We start from the raw sequence: 24,853 nt of genomic DNA on the forward strand, positions 1-24,853 counted from the left end.
AAAAATAGTTCACTAGCAACTCCAGGATTACCTTAAGGGGAAGCTGGAGTTGCTAGTGAACTATTTTTTCACTATAACGATGGTAATTGCAGTTTCGAAAATTCTCTTTATTGCTTGTGCAGAATAGAAAATCCTTTTCCACAAATGAAGTATAGATAGAAAGAAAGTCCGCTCTACGGGACTTTATATTCAAAATGGAAAAAAGTTAGAAAAGACAAATGCAAGTTTTTAACTTTTTTCCATTTTGAATATAAAGTCCTGTAGAGCGGGCTTTCTTTCTATCTATACTTCATTTGTGGAAAAGGATTTTTTATTCTGCACAAGCAATAAAGAGAATTTTCGAAACTGCAATTACCATCGCTATAGTGAAAAAATAGTTCACTAGCAAACTCCAGCTTCCCCTTAAGATGGTCTTAAATATAAAATCCAATGAATACCGGCCATAGAAGACATTTGATTAACTGCGGTTTCAGGAGAGGATACACCATATGACCTCATTTCCGGTTTAGCATTGCAACTCAAACCCGTACGTAAATCTAGATTGCGATTATTGGTTCAGATAATTTGAAATAATTTTTTCTTCAATTAATTTATTATTTCGTGTATTTTTATATATATTACTATTTATATAATAAAATGATTCCACTTTCATCTTCATTACATTACGAAATGCTCCACAAATATTAATTCTTTTACATTGATCGATAAGAAAAAAAAAATATTACATTATATCAATAAACAAAATGATTCTGCAAGAAATCATGCTAATATGTGAGAAATTATATGGCTGGGAGAAAGATTATGTAAAATTACTTTTATGATCTTGTATCTTCCTGATGAGAAACATTAAATATTATATTGTATATGCATAATAATTAGTTTACAGCTTCTTTATACAATTACAAGCGACGCACTAGATCAAGGTGGTAGTAAGCCTAAACTCTGCAGACAGATCTGTGCTGCTTCTGCTTTCGCTTGCTTCTTGTTAGGACTCGCTACACTCGGTTTGTATTCAATGCCATTTACCTTCACCTGCAACACATCATCATAGACTTTGATATACGTATTCTTGCAAAATATGAATATTAAATACACATTCGTGCTACGTGTAATGCCACTCGCTTTAAATAGAAAATTCTTCCTGTGATCTGGCCCACATTCGAAACACAATTCGTAAACCGGTGCTCCGAGTTTCTTCTTTGAACAGTACTCGCCCAGAAGCGACACTGGATGTTTGCCTGCCAATAAAATTTATTCCATTTAAAATGCTTTTACTTTTTTATAATACCAAGAAGAACAAAGCATTATTATATATAAATCTGAAATCAATAACGTGTTGCAATAACGTGCGTCTTATGTACCTTCCAATGTCTTGATAGTTGGTACCACAGGCTTCGAGGCTTTACCGACCTTTTGCCCGATATCTTGCTCGGAGACTAACCCCCTCTTATCTAATTTGACCTCCAGTTGCAACGGTTCCAGGGCACCTTCTTTGTTCTTGCCTAGACCCTCGCCTGGCCGCCACCCCATCTTCTGTAGTAACGCCATGCCCATCCCACCTGATACAGGCTGTGCTGATACTAATTGATCCTAAATGGTTTGTTGAATTAGAGGATAATGCATCTTCCTCAATTGCGCCATTACACTGATACAATGGTATTAAAAATACGCCTTGTGAGTATGCAATACACGTCCTATTTTTTTTGTAGTCGATATATGTGTAACTGCTACAAAAGATTTGTACGTTAGAGGGACACCGACAGATTTGAAATAAATAGAGCTTAGTAAGATAGATATGCTTGATTTTAATTTTGTTTTTAATTACAATCTAAGAGAATACCTGGGAATAACGTAATGTTAATAATCTGTTAGTACAACTTGGGTGAGAATACTTACCGGACAGATAACAAACTCTGCATCAGGCTGCCGAAGTTGTTTCTTGACTGACGTAGCTATGTGCCTGTAACAAACCCTCAGGTGGATGCAGACTAATGCTAAATATCCCAGCTTTACGATTAAAAGGCAATATACTGGCTTCTGGTGAAATCCTACAGTAGGAAGCTGATGATAATTAGCAGTAATCTCACAAGAGCTTGTTATTTCATTTAATTGAGTAAAAAATTCAATAATATATAATGCAACGATCAGCGAATATTTTAGATCAAATATTTTAGATTTATAAAATATTTTTTTAACGAAATTTGTTTCTACTGATAGAAGTAAGAAAACTTACTTTCTTGCAGAATAAATTCTAAAAATCATATTTTTGCGGATTTAGCGATTTGCGGTGAAATAACAGCGCTCCTGTGTCCGCGCAGGCACAGAATCCACCTCTACACAAGAAATAGTCTGTGCCTACAACACAGTCTCTACTAAAATCAATTTTATATTAATCCTAGCAGAGACCGTACCTGAAAACTTGTTACAGGCAATATCAATGTGTCAACGATGTATTACATATCGCTAAACAATGCCAGGTCCAAATTTTAGCAAAGTGGCGTACTGCTCGACATCGTGACGTAAATATTATATTATTATTACTACGAGATATATTTGGACCTTTATCTCATTGTTTCAAAGAAAGAGGAACTTCGATGGATGTATGCGAAGATGCATTTATTTATGAAAAATGTTATTTTCTAACGAGAAATCATAGATTTCAGAGTTAAACATCTTATTAAGCATTGTGTTCGAAAGATGAGAGAAATTTTGAATTTTGCAATATAACGGATGTTTTGATTTAGAAATGCATCTTGCATTCAAGGATTTTGATGTGATTGATTCAGAAATAAGTGAAACGAGTAGAATGTGTAATAATAATTTTACCTTACGCGCCCAGGCTTGATAACCTGAAGACAGTTCTGCTGGTGTGAGCACTCGAACTCCTGTACTACCAGTAAACTGACCTGGTATTTGCTTACTTTCAGCCCAAGTTTTCATCTGTAATATAAAAATGTATAGTTAACACACAGAGGCAATTACTGTACACTGTTTAATGCGCGTGTGCGTGATAATCCACACTAGTTTCGTTCACCTCATTCTGTGCTCGATGCATTGCATTCAGAGCGCTTACGTCATTTGGATTCTCCCTTAATTTCCTCATAGCCGCCAGCCTCTCGGACACTATGGAGCCAATATCCACAGTCTGTAATCAGCAGAGTCGCTTATAAAGCTACAATCTCGTGCTAAAAAGGTGACGCTGTAATACAACATCTATACATAGGTGTACGTTTCCTGTCTTATCGTACCTCTGTGACCGGCGGGAAAACAATTTGCGCGGGTAGCACAGGTGGCTGTTCCGACACAGCAGGTGGCGGCATTATTGCGGGTGGCTCGCTCGTAGAAGCTGGCACGAATATCTTTTTCGGCTCCGGTTTCTTCGGTGTGACCGGCACCCATTCGTTTTCTGCGGGAAAACGTCGTATGATGCAGAAGTGCACGAGAGAATCAGAGGGCAATGTAAGTTACATCTAGAAAATCTGTACCGCTCCTCCTGTGGTGCTGACCACTGGAAACGGGGAACTGCAACCGTAGTTGATTTGACGTCTCGGCTGTCTTCTCTTGGAACGTTTTTGTTGGCAACTGTTTTGCGTCCTACGTAAAGAAATAAAATCTCTTAAATTTTCGCCGCAATTCGTAAACTGAACCTTGTAAATCAAGGATGTCTATGGAGACCGCGTAATTTTGTACTAACCCTAATATTCATTATAATAGAACTAGGCCTTTCTTTTAGGAGGAAAGGATGATGGAATCCTTTCTCAGATTCGCTCTCTTCACCCTCGGACGAAATACTAGACAGCTCGCCCAATGCTTCAGACTTTGATAACGATTTACAAAAATCTGTAAATATTACATTATTAATTGATGAAATCCTTTCTCCCTCCACTACACCTATATAATGCGGACAAAACATCACCTGTGAGCTCGTCCACCGTTTTTCCACCGGACTGTATAGCAGCGATGGCTTTATCTTGTTGCGCCAGTGGTAGAGTACCTTGCTTTATCATATTTATAGCATTCCTTCTTGCAATTTCCAAAAGCTTTTTCTTATCAATCTCTATCCGCTCTCTAACAAAAATATATATTTATATGAATATTGTATAGTTAAATAAATGATTCTGTAGTCTCAAGTAACTTAAAACAAACTTTCTCTCTTTGCTTCTGCTTCGACCTCGCACATGTTTATCCCTGTTTCTATTTTCACTGCGACTTCTGTGTCGGCGACTTTCTCGATTCCTGCCAGAGTCTCTTCTTTCATTGCTCCTGGCTCGGTCGCGCCTCTCCCTGCTCCTTTCCCTTTGTTTTTCTCTTCCGCCACTCCTACTACGATGCGAACTGTATCGCGTTCGTGATCTCGATCGCCTCCTGTCTTGCGAATGACAACTTCTACTTCTTGCACTGTTCTTGTCTCGCGTGCTCCTGTAATTGAAATTGTTTTTCTATAATTACATTGTTCATATCATACCTTCTTTCTTTCGATGGCATCCAACCTTTTCTTCTCTTTTTCTCTCAATACTAATCGAAGATCAGTTTTTGAAGGAATCGATTCGCTTGTTGGACTAAAAATGTTCCGGATTCTATCCCTGCTTGAACTAAACGACGGTGAACTATCTCGAGGAGGAGTAGGACTTAAAGTAGGCGTTCTATTATCGTCGCTGCTGTCAGAGAGCTCGCCATCTTCCATTTTCGCAGCTTTCGCTTTCTGTTTATTTTCTATCGCTTTAACCGTTTCATTATAAACAGTACTGTTCTTGAGATCCTTTATCAATATTTTTCCTTGAGTAGGCTGCTTTGGTTTCTCTATTTTTTAAATATTACGTATTTAGAGTTCTGTTGTCAATTACACATCACTTTAAGAAAACAATTCATAAATGTCAGATATTGGGAATTACTAATAAACTGTTAAGTACAAACCAAGAAGTTTGGGTATTACTGGCTCATCGGACTCATCATCCATCTTCTTTACTAAAGACGGTAATTGCGGACTACCAGGATCATCTGTAATTTTCTCCGTTGTGTCTAGATCTGGATAATTGTCCCCTTTTGCCACATTATCCATATCAGCCTTGTCTGACACATCGAGTTTTATACTCTCAAGATCATCGTTTAATTTTGTCGTTTTAGCTCTGGTACAACCCGAATCTGATGATACACTCGAAACGGACTCACGCCTCCGTTTAGATTTCTTCTTGTGTTTCTTTTTCTTCTTGACACCTGATCAAAGCAAAGATACGATTACGATAAAGCAAGTGACATACAAACAGTAGAAACTGAACGGTACTACTAAATGACAATCTTGCATACATAAAGCACGTTCCACTTGGCAATGAAGCTTATTCTGGGTACGGTCAAAGTCATGCTTTGAAGCGCTTCTGGACACTTTCTATCCTTTTCCTTCTGTCAAATGTGAAGAAGAATAGAAAGTGTCTAGAAGTGCTTCGAAGCGTGACTTTGACCGTACCCTCTGTCACTACTGCTTACTGGATACTGGACAAAGATACAATAATGCTCATGTTGCGAGCGCCAAGTGAAACGTATCCATACTACACATTGTTACCTTCCACATCACTGTTACTGTCCGAGGAGTTGTGTCTTGACTTTTTCTTGTGTTTTTTCTCCTTGTGTTTATGTTTTTTCTTGATCTTTTTCTTCTTTGTTTGAACCTTCTCCAACTTGGTATCTTCGACGTCGCCATTCGGAACCTGCTGACTGTTGTTCTCCGGCGACGCAACACCGTCATCCGTCGCGTCAAACGTGCTGAAGAGCTCCGTTAGAATCTCATTGGAGGACTTCCCAGGCAACCCAGGCTCCGATTTAATCTTCACGCCGTCGATACCAACGGTCGTAATCAAATTGGCGATATCGAACAGATCTGTCATCGCGTACCTCAAACGACAATTCTAATCTAACTCGAGAAAAGGAAATGCTATAGGCCTTGACGACCTCAAAACAACATCGCGTTCACGTAAATAATTGATTACAATCGATCTTAACCTCTAGACCCGTACAAACTCAAAGTGCATAGCCCAAGCATTCGTATATTATCACATCACATATTAAATGCCGACTACTACCACCACTACTGCTATAAGATAGGAGGTGCGATTGGCTGATAGCAGTTGGAGCGAGAAAGTTGCATCGTCCCTAGCATTTTCTCACCAACTACGTTTCACGGCCAAATTTACGTCGAAGTTACAAGATTGATGTTATAACAACTAACGTTAAGGGGAAGCTGGAGCTGCTAGTGAACTATTTTTTCACTATAGCGATGGTAATTGCAGTTTCGAAAATTCTCTTTATTGCTTGTGCAGAATAAAAAATCCTTTTCCACAAATGAAGTATAGATAGAAAGTCCGCTCTACAGGACTTTATATTCAAAATGGAAAAAAGTTAAAAACTTGCATTTGTCTTTTCTAACTGTTTTCCATTTTGAATATAAAGTCCTGAAGAGCGGACTTTCTTTCTATCTATGCTTCATTTGTGGAAAAGGATTTTTTATTCTGCACAAGCAATAAAGAGAATTTTCGAAACTGCAATTACCATCGCTATAGTGAAAAAATAGTTCACTAGCAACTCCAGCTTCCCCTTAAGGTGATCCTGGAGTTGCTAGTGAACTATTTTTTCACTATAGCGATGGTAATTGCAGTTTCGAAAATTCTCTTTATTGCTTGTGCAGAATAAAAAATCCTTTTCCACAAATGAAGTATAGATAGAAAGAAAGTCCGCTCTACGGGACTTTATATTCAAAATGGAAAAAAGTTAGAAAAGACAAATGCAAGTTTTTAATTTTTTTCCATTTTGAATAAAAGTTAAAAACTTGCATTTGTCTTTTCTAACTGTTTTCCATTTTGAATATAAAGTCCTGTAGAGCGGGCTTTCTTTCTATCTATGCTTCATTTGTGGAAAAGGATTTTTGATTCTGCACAAGCAATAAAGAGAATTTTCGAAACTGCAATTACCATCGCTATAGTGAAAAAATAGTTCACTAGCAACTCCAGCTTCCCCTTAAGGTGATCCTGGAGTTGCTAGTGAACTGTTTTTTCACTATAACGATGGTAATTGCAGTTTCGAAAATTCTCTTTATTGCTTGTGCAGAATCAAAAATCCTTTTCCACAAATGAAGCATAGATAGAAAGAAAGCCCGCTCTACAGGACTTTATATTCAAAATGGAAAACAGAAAAGACAAATGCAAGTTTTTAATTTTTTTCCATTTTGAATAAAAGTTAAAAACTTGCATTTGTCTTTTCTAACTGTTTTCCATTTTGAATATAAAGTCCTGTAGAGCGGACTTTCTTTCTATCTATGCTTCATTTGTGGAAAAGGATTTTTGATTCTGCACAAGCAATAAAGAGAATTTTCGAAACTGCAATTACCATCGCTATAGTGAAAAAATAGTTCACTAGCAACTCCAGCTTCCCCTTAAATGCCGTGTAAACAGTACTTTACGCAGGAGTTATTATACCGGTGTAAAACTCCGGCGGAAAACATTGTTTATACGGCATTTAACGTTACTTGTATAACATCAATGTTATAACTTCGGCGTAAATCTGGCCGTGTAAACGTAGTCACTATTTTCTCTATTCTATCACGCAACCTCGTTGCGTATCCACCTTGCGGCGGTTGCGCTTGACCGGAAGCGTGCAGAGTCATCTGCCAAACAGAGTAAACGGAAACTGGCGGCCTTTAAAAGAGCCAACGGTCTTTTTGAACGCGTCGAAGTGCATTTAAATCGCACGATCACGCCTGGCGCTTCTCACCGCGCTTTCGTTGAGCTTGACGAAAAGTTTGGGTAGAGAATCGGCGTACCGTTGTCCATTGATGAGAGTTCGAAAGAAAAACAAGTTTTTTATTGTGTGCTGTTCCATCGTGATCCTTTGGTCGCGCGTCGACGCGTCAACATAGCCATCCTCAACTCTAGAATCAACGCGTGCTATTTTTTTTACGTTCTCACGTCGCCTCACGTTATGTCGAATCTGCGATTTATGAAGGAGCTGAACAATTTAACACGCATGGATGAATCTATTAAAGGCCCGATGCCGCGATGGCAAAAGAAATGCACAGAGACCTCGAACTCCAGGTAACGATTGGGAATTTTTTATAATAATTGTTATTGGTATGGTTTGCTTTGTTCGGACGTTGTAAATTTCTTAGATTTAGTACAAAAAACGGTTTTCTTCATTATATCACAAAATTTATGTTACACCTTTACGTTTCAGTATTAATGTTTCCACGACAAGTTTGAACTCGTCGAGGAAAGTTACAAACTGCTCCTTCACGAGTAGCGCATCGGGGAAAAGCTCGACAAATAAGAACGACAGTCGGAAAACCCCTTCCAAAGGCACTAAGAAGTCTCCAAGTAAGATGTGTCTATATGCCAGGGAAATGCATTGCATTAAAAAATGTATGAGTTTGGCTTTGTTGCATTTGACCGTGTGTTTGTACAACTTGAAACGTTGCTTGCACACTGCTTCTAGCATGCACGTTTTTAAATTACATTATTACATCTGTATGTAGTGAACAAAATTTTTAAGTCACTTTTGGTAACAGGCCGTACTACTCCCGCTAAGACGCCCAATGGTGGTGACAGATTCATTCCTTCCAGAGCCACGACAAATTTTGACCTGAGTCACTATAAGGTAAAGGAACACTTGACGATTGAATTTAAAAATGTCTTGATGTGTACAGTATAGTTTTCTAGCAGGTTTACAGATATTTTCTGCTTTACTATTTTAGATTCTTCAGCAACAGAATGCAGATCAGAATGCAGACAAGCAGCAGATCAGCCCTTCGAAACGAGAGATGCAGCGCCTTCTGGGTGAAAATCTTCATGGTGGAGATATAAATAACACGAGGGTTCTGTCTTATCAGATTAAAGCACCAGCGCCCCCAGAAGGATATCAAAATCCCCTTAAGGTCCTGTACAGTCAAACAAAAACGCCGGGTAGCGTCAGGGCGACCACAAGGTATATACCGCAAGCTCCTGAGAGGATATTAGACGCACCAGAGATTATTGACGATTATTGTAAGTGGTTTTGCTCTCACATTCGTTACCCGCGACAAACGGGAAAAGAAATTTGAGAATGACCGTTTGATGTTTCTCAGACTTAAACTTGGTGGATTGGTCGAGCAGTAATATCCTGGCCGTAGCACTAGGTGCTAATGTCTATTTATGGAATGCTGGCTCGGGAACCATAGAACAGTTGTTTGAACTGGAGGGGAATGATTATGTGTGCTCTGTCGGATGGATTCAGGAAGGCCCATATTTGGCGGTGGGTACTACGGTAGGAAACACAGAGCTGTGGGACTGCAGTCAGATGAAGAGGATGCGCGTTATGAATGGGCATTCGGCTAGAGTCGGCTCTTTATCCTGGAATGTCCATGTATTGTCAAGCGGATGCAGGTAACACATAGAATACACGAGCCAACTGATTTGTTTCTTTCAAATTTATATATATATATATATATATAAAATATTTATATATATTTAAGTGTATATAAGCTTATAATTTTAGAAAAACCTTAATGGTGAAACTAATTAAAATTGTGATTAAAATTGAAATTAATGCTGAAACTGTAAATAAAAATTATGTCATTGCTTCACAGGTCAGGCAAAATAGTGCATCACGACGTCAGACAGCGAGATCACATAATTTCGTCCGTAAACGCACATGCTCAAGAGATATGCGGGTTAAAATGGTCGCCCGATGGACAGTATTTAGCCAGCGGTGGTAACGACAATATGTTGCACATTTGGCCATCGATGGCCGGACAAAACTCGCATACGCATGCTCTTCATTCCTTCAACCAACATCAAGCTGCTGTGAAAGCTCTCGCGTGGTGTCCCTGGCAGAATAATGTACTTGCGAGCGGTGGCGGTACTGCTGACCGGACTATCAGATTTTGGAACTGCAACACAGGCAAGTTACTGAAGATGCCGCTTGTATTAAGGGGGGAGCCTGCTTTAGAACGTTGAAAATAAGGTATAATTTTACGAATTTTTTTGGAGAAACTATACAGCGGATCATTATAAAACTTTGATGCATTTATTAGTACATGTTTAAAGATAAAAAAATTATTTTTTGATTTGAATATATCGCCTGTAGAGGTCGTCCTGGAGGCATCTTAGTGCAGCCGGCATTGTAAATTGGTGAGCATTCTCCTGCCTCCAAATTTCATCCAAACTGAAAAATTGAAATATTTTCTTCTTATTTATGAATTCCCATCGTTGATGAACCTTTAATATTCATAAAAACATTAAGTTAAACAATTATTTTTGCATGAAAAAGTTCAAAAACTTTGCCTAAAAATCGTACTTTTGTGTTCTAAGCTCCACCATTTTGGCACTTTTCAACTTTTTTCTTCTCTCTTTGGTTCATCGACGATGGGAATTCATAAATAACGAGAAGATATTTCAATTTTTCAGTTTAGACGAAATTTGGAGGCAGGAGAATGCTCACCAATTTGCAATGCCGGCGACGCGGCTGCACTAAGATTTCTCCAGGACGACCTCTACAAGCGATATATTCAAATCAAAAAATAATTTTTTTATCTTTAAACATGTACTAATAAATGCATCAAAGTTTTATAATGATCCGCTGTATAGTTTCTCCAAAAACAATTCGTAAAATATACCTTATTTTCAGCGTTCTAAAGCAGGCTCCCCCCTTAAATCGTACATAATAATAAATTAAAATGTAGTCAATTAAAATCTAATAAATGAATCCAAGAGAAATGAGAATAAGAAAAATAAATATCAAATTAGTAACAAGAGAATGATAACAAAAGGTAACAAATACAATTCAATTCTACTTATTTGCTTTAGGTGCTTGTTTGAATTCGATAGACACGAAGTCTCAGGTCTGCGCCTTATTGTGGTCCACAAACTACAAGGAAATCGTCTCTGGGCACGGATACGCGCAGAACCAGTTGACAATCTGGAAATACCCATTAATGACAAAGGTCGCCGATCTCACAGGGCATAGTAGCCGCGTTCTACATTTGGCAATGTCCCCGGATGGAACGACGGTACTCAGCGCCGGTGCCGACGAAACGTTACGGCTGTGGAAGTGCTTCCAAATGGACCCACGCAAAAAGAAAGAAGCTAGCGATATAAAATCGGCGGTCACGTCGAAACTCGCGCACACAATCCGATAAAATATCAAACGTTCATTTATTTTCAGTAACGGACTATGTGCGAACAGCATGTAATATAAGTAGACAATATGACGATGATATTTACATTGTTGACTGACCTGTTTCATGCAGAAACAAAGCGAAGGACTTCACATCAGGGAGTACCAGTACAAAACACGGGGTACCATTGGAAAAATCAAATTAAACGCGTTATCGTTATTATCATTGGTTTCAGCAATGCATACTTGCCGTTGTAGCATAAGTATCCAAATTGTATTACATGGACATTCGGATCCTGTCCATTTCTGGAATAATAATTATATACAGAAATATAAATAAATTTTTTTTATACTAAACACAAAGGTTTGCTCTAATTCCAGTTATACCATAATAAATTTTTATCAAATTATCACGCTCCTTGTTGTTACCTTTAAGTGAAAAATAAATATAAATTACCTAGCTGATAAATAAATAAAATTAATTAATTAGCTGATGCGTGGATATGTGATTGCATTCGCATGTGCGTGTATGCATGCGTGTGTACGTGCACCTTCAGGATCCCTGTTACATCGTCCATTGGAGGGAAAGGTGTTGGAATCCCCACTCTTTCTCTTTCTCTCTTCCACTCTCTACACGAGTCTTTGTATTCAGGTGCATTCAGGTAGCTTCAGTTTTGTCTGACATAATTGATGTAATAAATAAATATAAATCAGGTTCAATGACATGAAATAAACGTAAAAGGTATGTGGTACTGTTATATATTCGATATTGTAATGTTTATACTTAATAAATTCAGATTTTGCATACGAAATCGTTACAGAGCTCAGCGTTGTGAAATAAAGAAATCTTGTTGCAATAATCATTGAAGCATGAGCGAATCAGAAAGCAAAAGCACTTTATTAAAATCTAAATGCAAGCATTCCGACGAGCCGTATCCCACGGACGCTTGCAACGAAGATGATCACGATTGGTGGGCAAGCGACAGCGGTTCCAGCACAGGATCATATTACTCGGACACTGACAGGTAATTCGATCAAACACGTACAAAAAATAATATATTATTTCAGTATTTTGATGTGATTACAGTTCTGTGGTTGAATGGGAATCGGAGATCGGGCCTAGCGGAGAGGTACTTTACATAGAATCGGCAGAGGAAAGTTTGTTCGAGAATACGACTGCGGACGACAAAGATGACAGTCCTCAACCGGAGTTAACACGTCGCCGCAGTACGAGAGCTGGCAAGTTATTCCGCCTCATCAGACGTAAGGAAAGTAAGCGATGGAGCACGAGAAACAAGCGGATCAACAGTAACACTAACATGGCTAGTAATACAGTTGCTCAGGAGAAAACAGATGGAAGCGGAAGCAAGGAAGTCACGTTTCGAGATTTTCAGGTATTAATTTTGCAGTAAAAGTCTGACAAATATTTTAGAGAAAAAGAGTTTGAAAAACTTAAAAAAGTAAGAAATTTCAAGGATGTTAAAAAGATTAATAGATTAATATAGATATTAAAAATATTTAAATTTAAGAATTTATTAGAGAAGTTAATTGCGTCTAACTCCTCAATTCAAAATTATATTGTACAATGTACATGACTATCAGTGATAATCAGGCAGGAGAAATTCGAGAGGTCACGCTGTGGGTTGATCCTGAAAGAAGACACAAGTTGGGAAGGAGGGCAACGTTGTGCGAAGCATACTTCGGTATTATGCCAGGCACATTTTCCGACAAAGTGAGAGTTATGGTGGCAGGATTTATACCGGATGGAGAAGCCATGAGGAACAGAAATATAAAAATTGGCGACTGGTTGCGGAGCATTAATTCGAACAATGTTACATCTCAAAATCTGGACCAGATATTGTCTGGAATCAACACTCCATCAAATGTAATATAAATATAAATATATTATAAAGAAATCAACTTGGTGCATATTTTGATAGCAACAAAATATTTAGCACTTTTAGCATTTTTTTATACCAAAAGATTTAACAATTCTTTATTTGTAGGTAACATTAGAACTGCAAAGGGTAGCTGGTGTTGACGTTACCGCGAAATTATCGAGAACAAATGAGCCAAAAGTAATCAGCCTTTGCATAAAAACGCAGACGTAGCGATGATACGCGTGAGATAAAATTTTACCGATCATATTTCTAGCAATCAATATTGGCCCAGTATCTGGTGAATAAGGAAAATAGCTGTCCTTTTATGGAATCTTTGTTGGATTATCCGTTGGGTGTGATTTATCTAAAGACTGCTGATCTTTCGGAAATGGGACAGGAGTTGCAAGGTGTGCTGTACACATTTCCACGATCCGAGAGCAGAAACGTGCATTCCTCTTTGTGTAAAACAAGAGGAGCCTTCATAACTCTTAATCATTTGTTACCTAGTATAGCGGGTCCGCAACCTGTCAGGTATAAAAATTATAAATTTTTATTGCGTGTAAAGAATATAAAAATTCGCTTCATATAAAACATATCTTTTCTAGCACAACTGTACGCGTAGGTGAGGAAGAGATGCATGTAGTATACACATCTCGCGATGATGAATTGCTCTTAATAGCTTTACCTGATAAATGGTAAGTTTTGCTAGAGTACAACATAAGAAAGACAGTCACTCTAGTGTATCATCGATTATTTTTTTAGGTGTACTTCTCAGGAGGCTGTTAAAATTACAGACGACATTGTCAGAACGCTAGAATTCACTTATCAGTCGCTGACAAAGTGCTTTACCCTCGCGACAAACCAATCCTCCTTAGATCATTTTTTCACGCTAATTATCCATAGATTGACGAACACCAAAGATTTTTGCAAAGATGTCGATGGAAAGAAAAATCCACTGCGACCACTGCAAAACGGCATTGAAATAGAATGTGTGGAAAATTATAAGTTTAGAAGCGCTTTCTCGGTCGCGAGTTTTATACAGCTGCCGAGAGACGCGCAAGTTCAAATAGATGCCGCTTTAAGTGAAATGGAAGCTATGGATTACAGAGACTGGGTATATCAGTATCTTTTACAGCTAACTTTAAAGACCGTTCAAAAATGCTTCAAGCATTTCAAGCTATAAACCGTAATGAAAATTTAATAGATACGTGTATTTGGCAGAACGAGGATCCCATGGATTGCCAGAGATTGTATACTATACTAGGAAGCTGTATCTATCACAAGTGTCACCTTTTGGGCTCTCATCTATCTCACGAAGACTTAATCGATGTACATTCATTTCTAAGGCACAACGGTTTGTTAAATTTGGTGAATCAGGAACAAGTGAGGTGCCTCGTATTATGGAAACAGATTTATCCTTCATCTTGCAATCGCGGTAACGTTGACAGCGGCGATAGCGGCCAGTTATTGATACCGAATGGAAGGTGGTTTTTACTGGTTGTTGGATACGGACACGATTTATTAGCAGTTTTATTAGAATCCGGAGGATGCACTGCAAAGTGAGTGTACATACAATTGAGATAGATATGGACAAATATTATATTATTTATTAATTAAACTTTATTACGTAACATCAGGTATAGCGACGCGATAGGCCCGGATGTATTTTACGTGGAAGAAGCGCAAGAAACGCTGAAGCACGTACAAAAGATAGGAGTTACAACCCTGGCCTCAAAGTGGATTGTGTCCAACGCGAGACCGGAAGTGATACCGTACGAGGAACACACAATGGCAAAAGCTTCATCCAGCATAACGGAGAACCTGTTCGGTTTGATAAAATCGTCCGATGCACAAGCTGTGCCCAAGCAAAACGTCAATCCTCCTAGTAACAAAAAGTCACAGGAATTACCATCTATCTTGAAGAAACGTAGTCCTGAAGAAAGTCCAGTGATTTCGGGTTCTGGTAATTTATGATATACATATACAGGGTGTCCCGGGTTTTAACCGACAAACTGCGGGAGCATATTCTACTAGTGGAAATAAGAAAAAATTCTTATATCGAGTTTGCTTAGAAATGCTTTATTACAAAGGTATAAACCAATATTGAAAAGAAATATGAGATAAGTAACAACGGAACAAGTGTAGAATTTGGAAGGTCGAAGATGTTTATGTTACGTGTATTCACATGTATTCATGTTCACTATGTTGAAACGATTCAGTATGATTGTTACTTTCACAACAGTAGCCGTTAGATTTCAATCGTCGTGTCAACTAGCAATTACTATCAGAATGCCAAAAGTGTTTTCAAATGAGGAATACACCGATATTCATTTCGTGTACGGATTCTGTGACGGAAATGCACGAGCTGCCGTACGAGAGTATCAACGTAGATTTCCTAACAGGAGAGTACCAGATAGATTTAAAGCAACGAATTACTAATTCAGTTACTGAGATGCAACAAAATTTTCAGGAATGTCGTACCGTAACAAATTCTGTACTACGTCGATGTCTAGCTCGTATCGATGTGCAAGGACAACATTTTGAAACGCGTCACTAAATCATTGCGTAGATAATTTATATTTTTGTGAAAAAATCCGTTGTTACTTATCTGATATTTCTTTTCAATATTGGTTTATAACTTTGTAATAAAGCATTTCTAAGCAAACTCGATATAAGAATTTTTTCTTATTTCCACTAGTAGAATATGCTCCCGCAGTTTGTCGGTTAAAACCCGGGACACCCTGTATATATAAACAGTGAGATTCATAAATTTCTTATTTTAAAATTTTCTTTATCATGTTAAATTATTTTATGAACATATTTGTCATAGTGTATTCCCTACAAACGTCCGAGGATTCGCTCAGTCAAGGAACAGGTGGTGTCAGCGAGATGAGTGACGAGGCGATGCCGATACTTGGAAGACGAGCGACTAGAGAAAAGATTAATTCGACAGCTAGATATTCCGACGACAGTGACTCCGATATCGACATATACAAGGTAGCTCCTATGGTCACTTTAAATAAATAATTTTACATACACCAATAGGAAAAACAATTCACAGTATACACATAACGAATGCTTACGTTAATTCTCTTACAGAATGACAGTCACGTGCTCACGATGGATATATCCAACATACGAGAGAACTTGTTAAACCAGGCGGAATACTTGATACCAAAAAAATTAACTGCAGGCGATAAGAATTACTTGTACCACTACGTTCATTTAGACACGGTGGAAGGAATTCTGTTGTCGTCGATGCCTGTGCAAAGTACGTCGAAGGATAACAGAATCCTTGTCAATTTCAACAAGTGCGTACACGTTATCCACAGACTGTTGCACAATGCAGTGAGATTTAAGATGCTGAACCAGGATATAGATAAAACCGTTATCAATAGAAGTTTAATCGCTGTCAAGGAGCACGGTGTGTTATTCGAGTGGGAAAATACGGCCTTTTGGGTAATTGGACGCCTCTACACGACTCCTCATCCAAAAGAATTGTACGTGTGTCATCAGGACTGCGCGCCTCAAAATTTGATCGAAATAGCTTTTCAGCTACACTCATAGCATTCTGTGTGTTATATATTTACACAAAAAAGGCGCGTACATGTGTGCTCATTCAATTTTTATTTTGTTATATGCCTGATCAGTTACATATACAACATACGCAATATATCAAGAAACAGTAATCTGCATTCAGTAATAAATAGATTTTGCAGAAAAATTTTATATTTTATATTTATATTTTAATTTATGAATCGTATTTACAAAGTTTTACATATTTATTTAACTTTGCTCAAGGCATGATAAAAATATATATATTAATCTGGAAACAATGGTCTCATTCATTTAGAAACGGGTCCAGCTCATCATCATAATCATACTGAACCTGAGGAACTTTCACAGAAATACATGCTCCAGCCATTTTGCTACCGTAATGTCCTGCCCAGTATGACTTGTCCATTCCACCGTGCATAAAGTTTATTTTTCTAAGACCGCAACCGTAGTTTTCAAATACGTGCGAGACCTGTGTATGCAAGGAGTACAACAGAAAATTTATGTTAAAAGATCATACGTGTCGTGTATGAATCTCTGTTAAAGGGGACTATGGATCATTATGGATTACTCACGAAATGCCATTGGTTTTGTCTTTCATTTTCCATGGTATCGCGATATCGAAATTCGTCTAATATTGTCTGCTTCTGAGTACAGTCATCAATTCCTCCTAACAATCTGACGTGACATTCATAAATGGCTGGGCAGTCCCATCGAGAGCTGTACCATTCACTCACCTGCAATATAAATAGATAGTTGGTTCACGCTTCTAACTGTTACATGATGGTAGCGCTTCAAAATTGCAATATCTAAATTTAATTTAAAATATCGTTATCAGAGATAGACAAAGTTAAAGCTGTCAAATTCATTCGTACATCTAGCAATTTCATATAATCTTATACGTGATTTCATATAGCAGCGTTACCATTATAGGTGGTTGCACGACGTCCAGGAAGCACGGGTGAAATCCTTCAGCTACCATATCTATGACCTGTTGTTTGATACAGCTCTTGTATGATGTTGCAAAACAAACCTGTCCCCCTTCAAACACCGGTTCAGACGGTAATTCTGGTACGCCGATGGGTGGTTTCTCAACTGCCCAACGGTCACCGTTTTCGCATATGACGTGCCAGTGTCTCTTCCCATCCTGCCCAGAGTGGTTCCTCAATAGGTTCCTCTCAAATGGCTTCTTCTTGCACATGTGATAAAATGCCTGCCATGGTATCTCCTCGTGCCGCGGGAGCAACTTACCCGCCGTCATCTCCGCCTTCTTACGCCAGACGTAGCTCTGTATCAGTATCTTCCAGCGTTTACATACCAACTGGCAGTTCAACAGCGACTTGGGCTCGGCGCGGCAAAATATCTCCGTCAGCAGTTCGGGCGGTACGTGACTGCCGCAGATCAGCAGCCCGTTGTCGCCCTTTTCGTTGAACATTGTGCGCTGGCAGTTCATGGTGTCGTTATGCTGTCCCATACTATCTATCGACGACTGGCAGCGATATGTTTGTTATATCCTGCGATGTCCCCGTCGGGGACATTGTTTCAAGGTTACAACAAAAACCGTAAACGCGATTTGTCTGCGAGTGATGCGCTGTCCGGGAAAGAGGACCGCTGAAGAAAACGTCACAACCTAACCCTGCATGCTTTGGGCGTTTTCCGTCAAGATTACGCGGATGACACGATACGATACAATATAATACAGCACACGTGCGTACTCAACACACGGAGTGTTTAACTGCGACACATAACGCGATGAAACCTAATACAAGCGACGAGGCATTGGAAGTCCCAGTGTTACCAACATTATTATAGTAATAAACGTTTGAACATCATTTACGATTAGAATCAAAGAGAATTGGAAATGTATTGTTTCACACATCGCAGTTTTTTAATCACATCGGATATTAAATTCGACAGTCCGCAGTCTGCCAAGTGAGAATCTTAAGACGTGAATGTATATATTTGAGACTGATATATATCCCAATAATACTACATATAAAAACATTCAATTTATTTAAACCAGAAAGAAAAAGTATCATCGTACAATAAATCTTTATTTTACAAACTAATTTTTGAAATGGGACACTTCCTTGATTACAAATACTAACATTGAGTAGTAAGATAGATAAGATAATATAAGAAGTATAAGAGTGCATTCCTTTTATCCATTGCTATTGATATTATAGATACGGAAACTGTAATATGTAACATATTAATATATTATCAAGATCTTAATTTAATACCAATGGATTATAAAGACATTTTACGACCCTCTATAGATATATCCACTGCTCTCCTTGTGGATTTCATTCGCTTGCTATCCATGTAATTTTTCATATGTCTTTCGAATCGACTCATCTGTTTTTTGGTACTCTACAAAATAAAACATAATTATATATAAATCATTAAATAGAAAGAATTGAAGATTGGGATATAATATTGTTCCCATAAATTGAAGAGTAATATTTAGAAAAACAAATTAAAATCTTGGAAATAAATAATTTCGATAGAAATGCAAATTAAAAGCAAATTTTTTAATTAGACTAATAATCTAACTTTTAATAATCTAATTTTCAAGATTTATAATATTATAAATAAATGTTACGATTAAGTGTGACTTCATTGATTTTAATTGTTCATTTTGCTAACCTTTGTAAATTAGTCAGAACCGTGTCCTTGACAATATTACTAAGGTAATTGAAATTGGCAAGGTCGCCCCTAATCAACATTTATCATAATACATAATAATAATTATATATTAATATAACTGTTTCCAGAAAAAAATATTGAAGTTTATATCATTATTGCATTCTTCGATATACACAAATCGATACATACCCTACTGATGTCAATGTCAGATTTCCAATCAGGACGAATAACGTAATCTTTGTTCGATGGTCTAGGAACTCGGGCTCTTCCTACCCATCCAGGATCTCCCGGTCTCAATGGTCTGAAAACATAACATGGAGAAGAATTTTAATGACAGAATCAATTAATGTCAGCTAGTATCACGTATTGTCTTGATGCAGTACTTGGCATCTCCTTTCAAGGCTTTGTTGATATCTTGCGATTTTTGAAAGGATCCTCCATCCTCGGTCTTCCTCCTTTTCTGAGGCGTTTGCTCCAGGTCTCGCTGCATTCTCTCCTCTTTTGATAGCGCTTTGAAATCTGCGGATAAGTTAAAGATAGGTCGTGCCCACTCGTTGATCAATTTTCCAGCGCGCTCTTTGTTGTCTTTCGTTTCTTTTGGATGTTTATAAAGATACATCACAGCCTTTCCAATACCGGATTGTTTCAGTGAAGCCTGATCGATTTTTGGGAACTATAAGCAAATAAGTAAAAATAATACAGTATTACAAATCCACTCTTTTTTATTGCACAAGATTTGCTTTATATAATCTTACCTCCCATAATAGTTTTAAAAGATTGTCTCTAATCTTGAGAGATGGTAGTGAACGGTCAGGCATTGGCGCTAACCAATCAGTAAGAACAGCCAGCACGTTGTGTTCCAAAAAGGCCAGTTGTAAATCGTGTTTCTTCAATTGTGACAATACTTTTGACAACATGGCGATTTTATTTGTCGCTGGTTTATTTTGTTGATTTAATTTCCTGTCCTCCTCAGCTGCACCTTTCATGTCCGATAACAATTGTGCTATAATATCGTCGTTATCATTAATGATGTCAATGTCCTTTCGTTTGCGCCTGCGTGATTGTTCCTCTTTTTTTCGTGCTAACATGCGATCGAAATCGGACAATGTATCATCCCTGAAAATGTAATAGTAAATTAATGACTTTTTTACTATACTTTTACACTTGGTCTTTAACGATAAGAATCTATAAAAATACATTATGTCTTGTTGCGTTAAATTATTAAAATTTTTATTCATAAAAATGTGCTTAACTTAAAGTATTTTTGTAATGCACGACACTGTTTATAGAGAATAATTAGGATATCTGAATTAGGATATCTAAATAGTATCAATTATGATAAATAATCACTTGCATATGAGACTATTATAATTTTTAAAGAAATATTTTTATCTTTTCTATATACAGGGTGGCCCATTTTAATTTATACAGTCGATTTTTTAAAAAACTAAAAGAGATACGAAAAAATGTTTCAGACAGACATGTCACGATTTCGAGGGGGACATAAGATGATACCATTGGTTTGACCTTGAATAGTCGTTTGAAGGTCACGCGAAGATCACCTTCAATTTCTTAAATTGAAACCCCAACTTTTTATTGCAGATTCTTATTCTCCATCGAAAAGTAAGTAACTTTTGTCTGAAACATTTTTCCGAAAAATGTCATCTTATGTCCTTAAAATGATCTTCAAGATGAGTTTTGAGGACATTTTAAGGACATAAGATGACATTTTTCGGAAAAATGTTTCAGACAAAAGTTACTTACTTTTCGATGGAGAATAAGAATCTGCAATAAAAAGTTGGGGTTTCAATTTAAGAAATTGAAGGTGATCTTCGCGTGACCTTCAAACGACTATTCAAGGTCAAACCAATGGTATCATCTTATGTCCCCCTCGAAATCGTGACATGTCTGTCTGAAACATTTTTTCGTATCTCTTTTAGTTTTTTAAAAAATCGACTGTATAAATTAAAATGGGCCACCCTGTATATTTTTTACTTACAGATATTTGCTGCTCCTGGATAGCATATATAAATGGATATATTATATTAATTTTTATGGTTTGTAAACTAACACATATATTACATATAGAATATTCTATGAAAAAGCAAGACTTATTCATATTTTGTTTAAATAATTTGCTTTCCTCAATATTTTAATTAAGTATTATAGATTTATTTTACATTTATTTCAAATTTATATTGAATATATACAAGTATTTCCTCTTTCTAAATTTTATGTAGACTTTAGATTTACTTTTCAATTGAATAGGTACTTACATTCCACTACCGGTGATAATTCCATCATCAGAATCTTCATTATCTTGTTGTTCACCAGCTTCCACATCTATTTGTTTATCTTCATGGCCTTCACCCTCCTTCTCTTGCGCATCATCCTTTTTCTCTTTGCCCTCATCCTCATTTTCGGAATCCGATAGTTCATGTTGTTTCTTTGTTTTAACGCCATCAATCTCTTCATCAGAATCTGACAATAATCTTTTGCGCTTTTTAACTACGCTTTCTGAATCTCTGCTGCCACTTCTGGACCTTTTGGATTCCGAGCCCGATCGAGATCTTGATTTAGATCTAGATCGTGATTTAGAACGCGAGGAATGCCTGGACGCAACTCCTGATCCGGATCTTGATCTTGAACGCGATTTAGAACGCGAGCCTGACCTCGATCTCGACCTTGATATTGATCTCGATTTCGATCTTGACACTGAACGTGAGACAGAACGTGATCTCGAGCCAGATTTTGATCTAGAACGAGATCGTGATCTTGATCCCGACCTTGACCGTGATCTTGATACGGATTTTCTTGACCCCGACCGAGACCTTGAACGTGAAGCTCTTGAGACAGAGCGGGATCTCGATTTCGATTTACTGGAACGCGAGCTGGACCTGGATCTTGAGCGCGAATTCTTTCCCGAGCGCGCAGGAGACACGGAACCGTCACGCGATCTCGATACGGATCTTGATTTGCATATTGATCCAGATTTGTGTGACCTGGACCGCGACCTTGAACGTGAGCCTTTCCTCGAACCTGACAAGGATCTCGAGTTTGATCTAGACTTGGATCTGGATTTCGAAACTCGTTCTTCTCGTGCGGGTGATTCTACTTGTTTTCTAGATGCGGAACCTGATCTCGACCTAGACCTTGATTTAGATTTCCTGTTTACCGAATTGGAACGAGATCTAGAATGAGAGTTCTTCCTTAAATTCGGAGAACCTTCCCTAGAATCATTCTCGAGACAGGACTTTGATCTGGATCTCGATCTCGATATTGATCGTGATCGTGATTTCGATCTTGATTGTGACTGGCTGATATTAATGGGAGATCGATTCGGTGATGCTAATGGCGAATCTTTCTTTGATCCGGATGGAGATCGTGAGCTTGATCTTGACGCAGTTTTTTCCCTTTGAGGACTAGCGGATCCTGATCTTGATCGGGATCGTGAATGGTAAGATTTAGGAGTAGCCGATCGAGAACGCGAGTGAACTAATATTTTTGGAGACTCGGAACGAGATCGAGAACGCGATCTTGAACGAGAATGAGAACGAGACTTTGAAGCTACTCGGGGCGAAGGGGATCTAGAGGTTGATCGGAAGTTCGTCTTAGGCGAGGCGCATTTGGATGGAGAGTTACTTGGTTTTACTGAATTCGATCTAGATCGGGAACGTGAATTATTTCTCGATGCTGCATGAGAACTTCTGGATTCAGAACGAGAAGAACTTCGTGATCTAAAGCCCGATTTTATAGAATGATGCGAATGTGCTGGTGATTGTGAGCCGTTCCTTACACTTGCTTCTATAGGTTCTGGAGAGTGAGATCTAGAAAGCGATGATCTTGATGTACTTCTCCTAACATTTGGGGAAGCAGAACGATTTGGCGATCGAGACGGTGATCTGGATGGCGATCTGGAGTAGGATTTTCTAGAGCTTACATTGGAACGGATGGAAGCTGGTGATCCATTTCGCACTGGAGATGATTGGTTGGATCTAAAACACATAACTCTATCTTAACACTAGACATATGTGAAAGATATAAACACATATGTACTTATTTCTATCTTGCTACATTAATATATAATTAAAGAAATAAATATAAAACATTAGCTACCTTGCAGGACTATATGGGGTTGAAATTGAAGGGGGCGATCTTGATCTACTCCTGGCTGCATTACTGCCTGATCTTTGTGAATCTGGTGTAATGCTTCTAGGTTTATCATGTTCATCTCCTGAATCGGCTGTTTCATCTTAAAAAAAAATGAGCATACTACATTAGACTTTTGCCGGATAATAAACTGCAAGAATGTTACGTATCTAATTTTACTGTTCCTTATATAGTTAAAAAGTTTGTTTATAAAGTAATGCATGTGTATACATTAATACATTATTATAACTATAGCTGCGTTCCGTTATTCACTGCCAGTACTGAAAATCTACAGTTCACGTGACATAAACTATAGACTTTCAGTACTGGCAGTGAATAATGAAACGCAGCCTATATGCATGTATCAACGAACGAAATTTGATATAATTACGTATTTGTATTGAAATTGTTGTAAAAAGAATTATGAACTATTAAGAGATGCTTCAAGGTTGGAAAATTCGTTAAAAAGTGATATACAATTAGCTCTTCCAATATATGTGCATGCTTAAAAATATCATATTAATATAAAAATTCTGTTATTAGATAATCTTTTAATGTATTTTTACGGTCGTATACAGGTTATACAGGATTTTATTTCACTTTCCACACAAATCGAGATGCAAATAGAAGCCTATACTTGTATCATTTTAGATTTCATACTTCCAACATAGGATGAATCTCGTATTACATGGAAATGCATGGAAATGCACTGCAATTATATACATCACTTCAAGACACTTCCTAACCTAGTTTCTAACCTAAAATATGTCATACAACTTATAACTTTTCGTACAGCATCAAGGGATAATTTTTATCATCAACTTTATTCTACTCATCAAAAAATATATAATTATGTCAAATTTCATTGAAATTAGCACGGAAATCTCTAAACTGCGTACTTAGTTAACTAAATACTAACCTTCAAACCCCATAGTGAACTATATTTAAACGTGATTTAAAGTTTATCTATCACAATAAAATATTGCATTAATCGATAACTAAAATCAATATGGCGCAATGTTTTATAACATTTGCCAGTCCACGTATATTCACGAAAACTATTTCCCGAAATAATAAAAACTAGCCACTCCACATCAAAAAGAGTAGTATCTAGGCCTTAGAACATGTACTACTGGAAGAGCAGCCACGATGCTTGAAATCGGTCCGAGATCTCGATCCGAGAATTGTGTAGCCAATCAACTCGTAGCTTTTATGAAAAAGCTGCAAGTTGACAAGGAGGCTTTAAGCCTTGTGTCCACCATCCAAGTTCTTGGTCAAAGTTCTAGGTCCGAGAAATGTGCAGCCAATCAACATGCAGCTTTTATGTAAAAGCTGTAAGTTCATTGGCTACACATTTCTCGGAACTAAAACTTTGACAAAGTTCTTGGATTGTGGACACAGGCCTTTACAACAAGTACCTAGTGACTTTATGCGTCACTAGATAGAGAATTCAAGAGAAAAAACACTGCGCGATGTATCGATACAAT

The 24,853-nt window shown here is 37.6% G+C and overlaps 5 protein-coding genes across 16 annotated transcripts; 2 read left to right on the plus strand and 3 right to left on the minus strand.

Moving 5' to 3' along the window:
• Positions 1–585: 585 nt before the first annotated feature.
• Positions 586–6,142, minus strand: LOC105279494 (protein SON). Of its 10 annotated transcripts, XM_011339310.3 has the most exons (13): positions 5,558–6,138; positions 4,915–5,214; positions 4,491–4,800; positions 4,147–4,419; positions 3,917–4,068; positions 3,695–3,840; positions 3,486–3,594; positions 3,249–3,406; positions 3,035–3,145; positions 2,827–2,940; positions 1,362–1,590; positions 1,123–1,238; positions 586–1,032 (listed from the first exon to the last, which is right to left on the minus strand). In XM_011339310.3, exons 1-13 carry the CDS (start codon positions 5,877–5,879, stop codon positions 919–921), a joined length of 2,454 nt encoding a protein of 817 aa, XP_011337612.1. In that variant the 5' UTR covers positions 5,880–6,138; the 3' UTR covers positions 586–918. The 10 variants fall into 10 exon arrangements, 5 of the variants coding, with proteins under 5 accessions (XP_011337612.1, XP_011337614.1, XP_011337615.1 ...); XM_011339312.3 differs by lacking the exons at positions 586–1,032; positions 1,123–1,238 and adding an exon at positions 1,897–1,960 and having other exon boundaries at positions 1,496–1,590; positions 5,558–6,139; XR_003407020.1 differs by lacking the exons at positions 586–1,032; positions 1,123–1,238 and adding an exon at positions 1,897–2,048 and having other exon boundaries at positions 1,505–1,590; positions 5,558–6,139.
• Positions 6,143–7,671: 1,529 nt separating this feature from the next.
• On the plus strand, positions 7,672–11,490 carry LOC105279490 (cell division cycle protein 20 homolog). The gene is made up of 7 exons (XM_011339307.3): positions 7,672–8,078; positions 8,218–8,357; positions 8,549–8,637; positions 8,735–9,023; positions 9,104–9,401; positions 9,605–9,918; positions 10,824–11,490. Exons 1-7 carry the CDS (start codon positions 7,966–7,968, stop codon positions 11,153–11,155), a joined length of 1,575 nt encoding a protein of 524 aa, XP_011337609.1. The 5' UTR covers positions 7,672–7,965; the 3' UTR covers positions 11,156–11,490.
• A 108-nt stretch (positions 11,491–11,598) lies between these two features.
• Positions 11,599–16,607, plus strand: LOC105279491 (protein inturned). Its single transcript, XM_011339308.3, has 12 exons — positions 11,599–11,875; positions 11,955–12,158; positions 12,221–12,527; positions 12,746–13,018; positions 13,140–13,211; positions 13,288–13,544; positions 13,619–13,708; positions 13,776–14,127; positions 14,235–14,572; positions 14,651–14,976; positions 15,844–16,010; positions 16,113–16,607. The coding sequence occupies exons 2-12, from the start codon at positions 12,004–12,006 to the stop codon at positions 16,578–16,580; spliced, it is 2,805 nt and encodes a 934-aa protein (XP_011337610.1). The 5' UTR covers positions 11,599–11,875; positions 11,955–12,003; the 3' UTR covers positions 16,581–16,607.
• A 17-nt stretch (positions 16,608–16,624) lies between these two features.
• LOC105279492 (F-box only protein 44) lies at positions 16,625–18,474 on the minus strand. Its single transcript, XM_011339309.3, has 3 exons — positions 17,494–18,474; positions 17,144–17,305; positions 16,625–17,040 (listed from the first exon to the last, which is right to left on the minus strand). The coding sequence occupies exons 1-3, from the start codon at positions 18,040–18,042 to the stop codon at positions 16,855–16,857; spliced, it is 897 nt and encodes a 298-aa protein (XP_011337611.1). The 5' UTR covers positions 18,043–18,474; the 3' UTR covers positions 16,625–16,854.
• Positions 18,475–18,601: 127 nt separating this feature from the next.
• On the minus strand, positions 18,602–24,512 carry LOC105279489 (protein IWS1 homolog). Of its 3 annotated transcripts, none has more exons than XM_011339304.3 (8): positions 24,286–24,511; positions 23,334–23,469; positions 21,494–23,212; positions 21,217–21,231; positions 19,973–20,333; positions 19,601–19,890; positions 19,407–19,518; positions 18,602–18,941 (listed from the first exon to the last, which is right to left on the minus strand). In XM_011339304.3, exons 1-8 carry the CDS (start codon positions 24,296–24,298, stop codon positions 18,819–18,821), a joined length of 2,769 nt encoding a protein of 922 aa, XP_011337606.1. In that variant the 5' UTR covers positions 24,299–24,511; the 3' UTR covers positions 18,602–18,818. The 3 variants fall into 3 exon arrangements, with proteins under 3 accessions (XP_011337606.1, XP_011337607.1, XP_011337608.1); XM_011339306.3 differs by lacking the exon at positions 18,602–18,941 and adding an exon at positions 19,218–19,286 and having other exon boundaries at positions 24,286–24,512; XM_011339305.3 differs by lacking the exon at positions 21,217–21,231 and having other exon boundaries at positions 24,286–24,512.
• Positions 24,513–24,853: the final 341 nt, after the last annotated feature.

The sequence above is a fragment of the Ooceraea biroi genome, chromosome 9 (assembly GCF_003672135.1).
Source record: "Ooceraea biroi isolate clonal line C1 chromosome 9, Obir_v5.4, whole genome shotgun sequence".
Classification (NCBI taxonomy): Eukaryota; Metazoa; Arthropoda; class Insecta; order Hymenoptera; family Formicidae; genus Ooceraea; species Ooceraea biroi.

Coding starts and splice junctions, on each gene's coding strand:
- LOC105279491 (XM_011339308.3), top strand. CDS start 12,004: ATGAGCGAATCAGAAAGCAAAAGCACTTTATTAAAATCTAAATGCAAG. Junction 12,528..12,745: donor TCACGTTTCGAGATTTTCAG/GTATTAATTTTG, acceptor AGTGATAATCAG/GCAGGAGAAATTCGAGAGGT. Junction 14,573..14,650: donor TCCGGAGGATGCACTGCAAA/GTGAGTGTACAT, acceptor ACGTAACATCAG/GTATAGCGACGCGATAGGCC.
- LOC105279492 (XM_011339309.3), bottom strand. CDS start 18,042: ATGGGACAGCATAACGACACCATGAACTGCCAGCGCACAATGTTCAAC. Junction 17,306..17,493: donor TCGTGCAACCACCTATAATG/GTAACGCTGCTA, acceptor TTTATATTGCAG/GTGAGTGAATGGTACAGCTC. Junction 17,041..17,143: donor GACAAAACCAATGGCATTTC/GTGAGTAATCCA, acceptor TTGCATACACAG/GTCTCGCACGTATTTGAAAA.
- LOC105279489 (XM_011339304.3), bottom strand. Junction 19,891..19,972: donor TTTTAAAACTATTATGGGAG/GTAAGATTATAT, acceptor ATTTGCTTATAG/TTCCCAAAAATCGATCAGGC. Junction 18,942..19,406: donor CTGACATTGACATCAGTAGG/GTATGTATCGAT, acceptor TTTATTTTGTAG/AGTACCAAAAAACAGATGAG.
- LOC105279490 (XM_011339307.3), top strand. CDS start 7,966: ATGTCGAATCTGCGATTTATGAAGGAGCTGAACAATTTAACACGCATG. Junction 8,079..8,217: donor ACAGAGACCTCGAACTCCAG/GTAACGATTGGG, acceptor TTTACGTTTCAG/TATTAATGTTTCCACGACAA. Junction 9,919..10,823: donor ATTTTGGAACTGCAACACAG/GCAAGTTACTGA, acceptor TATTTGCTTTAG/GTGCTTGTTTGAATTCGATA.
- LOC105279494 (XM_011339310.3), bottom strand. CDS start 5,879: ATGACAGATCTGTTCGATATCGCCAATTTGATTACGACCGTTGGTATC. Junction 3,595..3,694: donor CTATTATAATGAATATTAGG/GTTAGTACAAAA, acceptor TTCTTTACGTAG/GACGCAAAACAGTTGCCAAC. Junction 3,407..3,485: donor TCAGCACCACAGGAGGAGCG/GTACAGATTTTC, acceptor GTTTTCCCGCAG/AAAACGAATGGGTGCCGGTC.